The sequence below is a fragment of the Lottia gigantea genome (genome assembly GCF_000327385.1).
Source record: "Lottia gigantea unplaced genomic scaffold LOTGIsca_11, whole genome shotgun sequence".
NCBI classification, from domain to species: domain Eukaryota; kingdom Metazoa; phylum Mollusca; class Gastropoda; family Lottiidae; genus Lottia; species Lottia gigantea.
In genome coordinates, this window is record NW_008707001.1 from 438,070 (window position 1) to 447,957 (window position 9,888).

The window sequence follows — 9,888 nt, forward strand, 5'->3', positions numbered from 1 at the left end:
ACGTCAATGAGGAGGCTTGTGTTTGCGTGCATGTTGGCCAAACTCGTTTTGCCTGACTACTATCATGGAGTAATCTCTTTATGCACTTTTGCATTACACTTTGGTTTGTGTAATTTTTAATTTTGACCCCTTGACTCTTCCTTTTTGTATTGCGGAGAATTAAATATCGGTATTACAATGTATTTTCATTCTAATTCAAGGAAATTGATTTCTGTTTATAAATCAATCATCATATATCTCACATATGCCTTTGTCTGTGGTGTGTGGCCAAATGAAGTCGGTGAAAACTTTCTTTTGCCTATCAGTTTATAAAGTACAAAGATAGTTAATAAAATGAGAATATTCTATTCTGTTAGATCACTCTACATCATCGGTGGGGTAAAGTTGACCACGAACAACTATTTCCTGTAGATTTTTATTTTTCGAATAAGCTATGACTAATTTTTTGTAAAAAATAGTGGGAAATTTATTTTGTAACTCTGTGTAGTATCTTTTGATAATTCGGGATGCTTGACAAGGAATGTTATTGAATGGAGCAACAAATGGGATTATTTGAGAATCAAACTGTATATTTAGTCCACAGGGTGAAATAGTTTTTAGTTGATTCATCCAAAAGCTCTCCCTGTATAGTCTTGAACTTTTAGGGTTGGTGTCTTCTTCTGCGATGACCTGTTCTATGGGCGCCACCTTCATATCTGCGAGGGAATGGTTGAGAGAGTTGAAATGGTTCCCAATAGGTTTACCCAGATGATGGGAGATGTCGAAACGATGGCCGTTAATTCTTTCTATTAGATACGGCTGATCCTGTCGAGCCATGTAGGCCTAGGGTGAGTATTGAACCAACCACTCCAAATACTAGTGAAAAGGGCTATTTATGATACATATGTTTTTCAGTCCCTTTTAAACGTTTCGGTCATATAAAGAAATCCTTTTTATCATTTTTGTACAGCATTGTTTATTACATGCGTAGGCCAATCATAGAAATGAAGTAAGTAAATTTACTACAGGCTTATTCATATGTGTATCGGGCTCACCGATGGCATCAGTTTGCACCATTCCAATCGACGTCATGTGGTTATTGCAGTTCCACTAAAACATTAAAAGCGTTAGTTTTGGTGAAATTGCAAGAATCACAGAGATCTGAATGAAATCTGAATGTTGTAAATCGATGCTATCAATGTTACCAAAACACATAACAAGTTTAGAAACTCATTACAACCCCTTTAACTATGGACCTTTAAAATTCTATTTTCTTCTCTCTGTTTCAACAGAAAACACTGTGCTCAGTTTTGACTCGTTTCACGTGGATACCGATTTCGGCGCCAACGACCCATAAAATCTAGACCTTTCTTTCGAAGAACAGGCCCAGGAAGATAACCTACCAGAAGTATTGTTTAGAATCAGGGCCTCAACCCTTGTTCAGCAGTCGTGTCAGCCAGATCCTCTCCAGAACTTTTCCCGATTGCCGCTTCGTCCTCCAAACCTATTGTCGCTCCGTTCTCCAAACCGAACCATCATTCGGCTGAAAAGTCCAAAGTTAGTGAAGACTGGAAATTGAAGAACGACGTTACCAACTTGAGGAACGGAACACGTCTCTATTGGAGAGACTCCTGTCTGTACAAGAGAAGAGACTTCATTTGGAGGAAATAAAAGCTGACCAGGGTCAGCGAAGGAAAACTGTTCATACCCCTGAAACCACTGCTAATGATAGAACTGGTAATATCTTCACAAATATGTTACAAGGGCAATAATAAGTCTGTGGGGTGAACCATAGCGGGTTTGACTGTATATATTTTTTTGTGTATTTCAGAGACATTCCAACTCCAAGCTCTAAGATGGACTTTATCATTTTTATTTACAAATTACAGTAATATGTTGTATATGTTTAAAACGGTATTTTTTTTTTATAGCTTTCGAATCGCATTAAAACATGTGTCCAAGATTGTATCTTTGTTGACAATAAAGTCTAAATTAAAAAAAAAAAACAGTATATATCGTATCATCTGCTGCGACGTTTTAGACTGGTTTGATCAGGCAAATGATTCTGTTACAATCCTATTCCGCACAGCAAGTCCGTCGTTTCGTATTTCGACTGGTTGTGGTGGGTTGATCATCGTCTGGGTTGTCATCCAGGTTTGGGGGAGCATCACCAGGGACTGGGACCCGGTTTTCTTCGCATATTTAAACTGCTGTTGCAACGATAAGATTGACACATCGTTCTGGCCGAAGTGTCATGGCGCCACCTGAAAGTAAAGGATCACTTATAAACTGACGAAATGATGAAGAAATATATGGTCGACATAATATCATTATGGTGATGGTGGTTTAGGGTAATAATTGATTCTGAGATTATCAAACACGATGAAATTCTACCAAATTTATGAAGGCAAAGCCACCACCCGAATGTATTTTCAATTTTCTGTCTCGTCCGACGATGGTGTTGGTTAAAAGTGGTTTCCGCTTCATTCTGTGGTTGGGGAATCGGTGTTATCAGCCAAGAGCGTAGACACTATCTCCAAGCAGGCATCCCTCTCGGATGTTCGTATCTTCGAAATCTTGATGCAAACGACAGTTATTCCATATAAAGGCATCATGGGTGCTTCCTGGCCATTTTGAAACAATGTTGGTAAACTCAGCTGATTATTAAAATCCCCTGAACGTTGATCGCATGAAAACCTTTGCGACAAACAAAGGCGTCTTCGTTTGAATGCGGCGCTTTAATTGCCACTTAACTCAATGCAGCCAATGACATTGGGAATGCGTGTTCTGATTTCGTCGAAGAAACCTTCTTTAACTGCTTGTTGGGCCTGCTGTTGTCTGGGAAATGTAAGAAATATAATTATTTCCCTGCTTCTTCTTGCAAGTGCTGCTGAAGCCCGATTGACGATGCGGGAAACGGATGCTTGGCTAATCCCACAAAGATCACTGCTGACGTATTGGAAATTTCCACTGGCATAAGAACGCAGAGCACAGAGTACTTGCAGTGCAGCAGGTATGGCATGGGAACGTTCAGTTTGCGGAGCAATTTCAGCCTCGATCAAGTCGATGACTTCCAAAATTACCGGGCGTGGCATACGATACCTTTTCAATAAGTCCGTGTCATCATACACATATAAGGGATTTATTCTGTCCCTGCAATATTCTGTTTCGGAGAATTCCTCAATGAGCATCTTCCTCTTCAGCAAGCAAAAGGGCCATTTTTAAGTAGTGATGTTTGTGTGGCCTTTGCTTGAGCTATAATTGAAGCACTCTAAATTAATATTCCGATTAGCGTGCTGAATTGTACAGTCTTGCTAATAAAGCGCGGCCTTTGTGAATCGACCCGAATGACGTGCGTCTGGTTTGCGAGAGCTTAGCGGGCCCGCAAACGGTTGCGCGGCTTTAGTGAATAACCCACCAGGAAGACAACATCCCTGTAAACGAGGTCAAGTGGTTATCTCGAGCCATACTGAAGATCTTACAGAATGAATAGAACAGTGGCAGATATCTGTAGAAAGACCAATCTCATCTGTCCAGTGTTTCTATTTATAACTCTATGGTTTACATTTGCCGCTATTGTTAGCGCCTGCGCATTACTAATTTCTCCACTTCCGTCATGTCAATTTAAGGAAAACAAAATGGAGTCAAAATGATGAATCGAGTTGTTTTTCTCTTGTAATATTTCAATTTCTGCGAAATCAAAATAGTCATGACATAATCAGACGGTTGGAATATAAAATACAGACATTTAATTTTGACTCTGATGGGTTATTTACTCCCATTTTGTTGTACATCGTGAATGATGTGCACTGCAATCAGTAACAGTGGTTCTCCAAGGTTGCTGCCATCTTCCTGCAGGTCCTATGATTATCTGCTGAAATTCCTGTTAGTTGGAGACAGTGATGTCGGTAAAGAGGAATTATTGTCGGGAATGGATGATGGTGCGATGGAATCGCCGTATGGTTACTCCAGTTCAGGTAATGATATGGATGGTTTTTGTATGATTTTTTTATAAATAAATTTTTGTAAATTATTTTCGGCCTGTTGACATAACATAAACATGTTATGTCACAACAAAAGAAATGTTATTCGTCTAAATTTAACCAAGGTAAAGACAAAATTTTTATCTTTATAAATTTTAATTTTATCTAAACTTATGATCATAATTACTGATGTTTTTGGTAGGCCTAACTATAATACAGGCCAACCATCATGATAATATGAATATCTTAATAAATTTAAGGCTTACTGTTTTTAAATAAAAAAAAAATGGATAAATTAATGACTAAGAAGATAATCCTTTTGATGCTTGTGATGATTATATGAAAGGAATAACTTATAAGCCTACTACTTATTTAAACTTTATTTTGAAAAAAGTAATGACAATTTATTAGTACGGTACATGAAGAAAATGACAAAGAAAATATAAGGACTGACAAGATCTTATTTTTGAGACTTAACTTAACCCTTTAAACACTGAGTGTAATGAAATATAACATCATATACCTTTAACCCTTTAAACACTGAGTGTAATAAAATATAACGTCATATACCCTGAACTCCAAGTAATAAAAGTAAAAGTGTATGACGTTAACGTTGTATGACATCACTTAGTAACGGCTGGTATACTGGCGGCTGGGGTATATATTGCATTAGTGTTTGGCGGTTAAAACAGCCGCTAGGGTTGAAAGGGTTAAGATTTAAATGTTCTAGTCACCTGATTGGTCAATCACTAAAATATATTTTGAAAGTAGTGTTTATTATCCAGTATTATTCAGATTATTGTAAACTAGATTTTATCTAAGTTAAGTTTTCATGAATAAGGCCCTAGGACCAAGTACTTGAGTCTGTACATTAAAGTGATACTACGTTTAAGAATGAACATAAAATTTAAGTTCTCAAGAATGGTCAGTATGAGTATATATTCATCATTGAATTTACCTGGTGTCATAAAGTTACAACAGAATCCCTGTAAAATCTAGAAAATTGGAAATTCATAAAACTAAGTAATTATTGATAAACGCTTAACCAAAATATTATGCGATTTTCAATAGTTAATTGCATATTTATGGATAATTACTAAATTTTTTGGATTTATCAGATTATATAAGGATTCTGTTATGTTATTTATGACACCAGGTATATCTACTGGCTCTTATTGGCCAAGTTTAAAATTGTAAAATTTTATGTTCATTCTAAGACGTAGTATTCCTTTAAACAAGCTTTATGCAACTTAAAAATATAAATTTCCACAAATAGAAATTACGAGAGCCTAAAGGGTGTATGATTTGTGAGGACAGGTAAAATAGAGATCAGGTTGACAGCTACCAGGTGTAGGCTCATTACCAGGTTCTGGGTCAGTAATCAAAGACCGAGCTATAATAGATCTGCCCTAGCTACATGTTAAGGTATACATACAACAAACTATAAATATTATTATTATTAACAATCTAAAGATATACTTAGATATATTAGTCATGCTTTTTTTTTCTTAATTTTTTGATGATTATTTTGCCCCAGGCTTAATGTTACTGTACTGTATTATTTTGAAATAAAATTTTTTATGTCTAGAAATATAATTAGCTAATCTTATATAATTACAACTTATTGAAATAATATCTTGTTTTACCAGATTAATAACAATGAATTTTTCATTATTCAATGAGTAAAGTCAGAGCCTGAATTTTGGTTTGTGACCTTGATGCCTTTGTTATTATTTGATCAAATTTAAATACTGTTAAAAAAAAGTCTTGAATGCCTAAAAAAAATTTTTTAATAAAGTTCAAATCCTCAGGCATTTAGCTTATTCAGTGTTATTATATTAACGGACCCCATTTAAAAACATGTCAACTTTCTCATGTAGACACAATAATAATTTAACCATTAGTTTACTAAATTAACATCATAATAGTTGTAAACATAACTTAAATCCTGTGTCAGCTCCTTCTTTTGAATAGTAACTTGTTTTGATGCCTGTGCCTATGATTCCGAGAGGTCAGGTGTCAGCTAATATCTAATCTCTAAATATATAAAATTATTTCTATTTTCAGGAATAGATTATAAGACTACCACTATTTTATTGGATGGTAAAAGAGTCAAACTACAATTATGGTAACTATATAATTCACAATATTTTTAAAAAAGTCTGTCTGCAAACACAATTCTTGCGTTGATTCAGTCGACAGTCAACAGTCATTGCCTATGCCAGTGAGTCCACTGTGGGCATCTAGGTCATTGAACAAGGTTGATTTGATATTCTCATTATTGAAGATCTCTTTATTTTTTTTCAGGGATACGTCAGGTCAAGGTCGTTTCTGTACGATTTTACGATCCTATTCTAGAGGCGCACAGGTAATTAGAAATGATTACTCTTTTAAAACAAAATTTTTTTTCTGCTATTTCATTCGTCAATTTGACGAGGGTTACAATAATTGAAATGATTTTATTATTAAAGTTTTATACCAAAGATGATTGTCAATTTTGGTAAAATCAGCAGGATTCTGAGATAATTCATAAAAAAAATAAATAACTTGAATATAAATGAGTTTTGTAATATCAACAACATTCTAAGATAGATTTAACAGATTATTTTCTTGGCCAGTTCTTGATTCTTGATAAGATAAGAAACAATTTTACACATTGTGAAAGAGATGGAGAAATTCTTGAAGTATGTTAAAATTGAGAAAGACTGGTATAATCTAATAATAAAGTAGACAGTAATATCCAGTCTATCCAGCTGTTATATAGATATATAGAAAGATTCAGTGTAGAAACAAGCTGTTATTATAATTATCTAATAGTTGATTAGTCGATCTGTTTCACACATGTTAACCTTAAAACTTACAAATAGTTTTTTTTTGAAAAAATTAAAAATATAATATATACATGTTTTTTTATTTAAATCATTTGAAAGTTTTCACTGTAAGCAGTGAGGATTGAGTCTGAATAGTGTTTGGAGCGTGAGGGATATACTGGTATCTCTGCAAAACAACTGTCTTAAATATTTGGGATCTTAAAGATATTAGTGTTTTGCTGGAATTTTTTCTGATGGCTAAAAACTCATTGTGCTTCCATCCTTCATCTTATCTAATATACCCATGATTCTCTCAAAATTTTAAGAAATTGCAAAATCTTAAGATGCAACAGTTTCTAAATCAGTAAACTTAATATGAATTAAACTCTAGAAGTGTATTATTCCCACACTTCATAATAACCAGTGTCACATGGTGACTGTTTCGTCCTTTCTTCAGCGTCCTTCTTGAGCGTCCTTTCTAGGAGTTCACAGATCTTATAACTGAGTAATCTCCCCTCCTATTTCAGGGTATTTTATTGGTATATGATATCACCAGTAAATGGTCGTTTGACGGAATTGACAGATGGATCAAAGAAATAAATGAGGTTTGTTAAATTAGAACTAGTTTGCTATGCCTATGTAACCTAAAGGTCTATCGTTGGAAAGCCATTTCCAATTAGCAATAGCACCATCTTGAGGTGGATGGATACTATCCCAAACACACGTCTATCGTATGAGATATGTTCTAGTTAAATAACTTTCAATTCTTAAACTAGCTGTCCTGATAAGGATTGTGTATCTGAAACACATGTCTGCAATATGAAATGAGCCCTATTCAGTTAGCTAACAATAGGTCCTGTATTGAAAACTAGCTGTCCTGATAAGGATTGTGTGTCTGAAACACATGTCCTATATTGAAAACTTGACTTCCATCCTTAATTTATTATTTCTCCTAAATAAGTATTGACAAAATTAGATGAGCTCTTAGTCATAATAAGATAGCAAGAATGCCAATGAAGGAACGGAACAGAAATGAAGCAAGCTGGGTTTTTATATAAAAATAAGATGAAATTTATAACCAGTAATTTAAAGCTTATAATAAGAAGAGTCCAATTTGACGTAATGTTCTCAATAAAAGTGTAAATATTATTTTTTCTTTCTTACAGCATGCTCCAGGAGTGCCGAAGATTCTGGTCGGAAACAGACTCCATCTGGCCTTCAACAGACAAGTCAGTATCGGGGCTGCCGAAACTTACGCTATTAAAAATGACATGGCATTTTTTGAAGTCAGTCCGTTGTGTGATTTTAATGTGACTGAATCGTTTGCGGAGTTATCTCGCTTAGCGTTAAAACGGAACGGTATGACTAGGACTTGGGGTCCCAATAAAGGTAATATATTTTATTATAATTGGTTCAGGGGACTTTTCTGTTAACACAGAAAAAAGTACCTAGGCCTCTGGCTATGTATTCTCAAACATGCTCTTAGCGCTAGGATGTTCTAGAATCAATGTTAGAAGATAAGAATCTAGGACATCCTAGCGCTAAGATTGTTTCAAGAATACGTAATAATCTGTTAGACAAAATTTATAGTAACCATAATTCTACATCTTGTAGTTCTTCCTTTTGACAATGGTCTTTCTTGGATCATTATGAATGACTGATGAGCTTTTTTCTACTTGAATAAGGTTTAGAAAAGTTCAATTTGATTCTGTTCTTTTATAAAAACCAATGTATATTTTAACTCTAATCTTTCTTGGATTGATCAAGGCTCATTTTATTACGGCCGGAAATATTTTGATTTCATCACCTGATATTTATGTTTCTTTTTATTTCAGTATTAAGCTTACAGGAAATAGCGTGTCGAACCATAGTTTCTCGTACAACCATATATGGTATTGATCAACTTCCACTGCCACCTGCATTAAAATCCCATCTGAAATCATACGCCTTGACAAACAAAACACGAGCTCGTATGCTCAGTTTCTTACACCGAGACAAACATAAAAAATCAAAGTATTTGAATCCGTGCGATTCCCCGCCAATGAACTGTCGTAAAAGTTGTTGTATTAGCTAACATAGCCTCATTTTCATCTGTGTATATACTTCATTCTGTCTCATTTCTACTAAAGAGTTATGTGCCCTTGTTGTGGTTCGTGAACTTCGTGCTAGTGTTGTGTTTCTGGGATTCGAAAGAGAGTGAGGAATAAAATGAAGGTTTTTATGCTTCCCATAAGCCATTGGTGCCATGTGGATATAATTTGTGCTAATTTTGATTCTTCTTGAAAACAAGGGATGTTGATTTTATTGTATTTGCCAGTGTTGTCTGACTAGAAATTGACTTTTTGAAATTCTTTGAGAATTTTACTGCGAAAAAACCAGAAACATTTTAAGGAAGAGAATACTAATTCAACATTTTGTATCAAATTTTCTAATAGATTCCAGAAATAAGACTTCACCTTATTTGAATAAGCTAGTAAGCTTATAGTTTGAAATCAGCTCTATGTTACAAAATGTCCGGCAGAAAATATGAAATCAACATCCCTGGTGAAAGTGACTTTGTGAATATGGATGTGCCTATTTATTTATCTTCTCATTGTGTTTTTATTATAAGATATCAACAGAATGTTCTCAACAGATCACTGTGGTTAATTTGACGGAATATTATTTGATTTCAGTATTTTCTTTAATTATAGTGCAACAAATACTTTTGCCTTGTTATACAACATGGCAGGTTTCTGTTTAACTGATGTATATTTTGGTCTTTCTTGATTACACAAATTTATTTCAATTTTCCAGTCAGATTTCATTTGTTCTCGTCATTAAGATGTAGAATTATAAGACCTATTGTTTATGAGCTCAAAAACCTACTATGTGTGTAGCTAGAAGAAGCAAGATAGTTTAAAATGGCAGTCAGAACTCAGAAGAGATAAATCTTATAAATCAGATCAAATCATTAATCATAAATCAAAATCCATAATCAGACAAATTCCTAGCCAATAGTTAGTAGTAAGCCAACCTAGAGGGGTAAAAGGGTCTTTCTGTTACTTTGTTGATGTGTTCGATGAATGAATAACCCTTAAATCTTACTTTTAAAATTGTAAAAACAAGTTATATGA

At 34.4% G+C, this 9,888-nt stretch overlaps 1 protein-coding gene across 1 annotated transcript; it reads left to right on the plus strand.

Moving 5' to 3' along the window:
* The first annotated feature begins 3,611 nt into the window (after positions 1–3,611).
* LOTGIDRAFT_211895 (hypothetical protein) lies at positions 3,612–9,682 on the plus strand. The gene is made up of 6 exons (XM_009047011.1): positions 3,612–3,956; positions 6,030–6,090; positions 6,270–6,330; positions 7,300–7,377; positions 7,939–8,161; positions 8,608–9,682. The coding sequence occupies exons 1-6, from the start codon at positions 3,779–3,781 to the stop codon at positions 8,844–8,846; spliced, it is 840 nt and encodes a 279-aa protein (XP_009045259.1). The 5' UTR covers positions 3,612–3,778; the 3' UTR covers positions 8,847–9,682.
* The last annotated feature ends 206 nt before the right edge of the window (positions 9,683–9,888 follow it).

Coding starts and splice junctions, on each gene's coding strand:
- LOTGIDRAFT_211895 (XM_009047011.1), top strand. CDS start 3,779: ATGATGTGCACTGCAATCAGTAACAGTGGTTCTCCAAGGTTGCTGCCA. Junction 6,331..7,299: donor CCTATTCTAGAGGCGCACAG/GTAATTAGAAAT, acceptor CTCCTATTTCAG/GGTATTTTATTGGTATATGA. Junction 8,162..8,607: donor GACTTGGGGTCCCAATAAAG/GTAATATATTTT, acceptor TTTTTATTTCAG/TATTAAGCTTACAGGAAATA.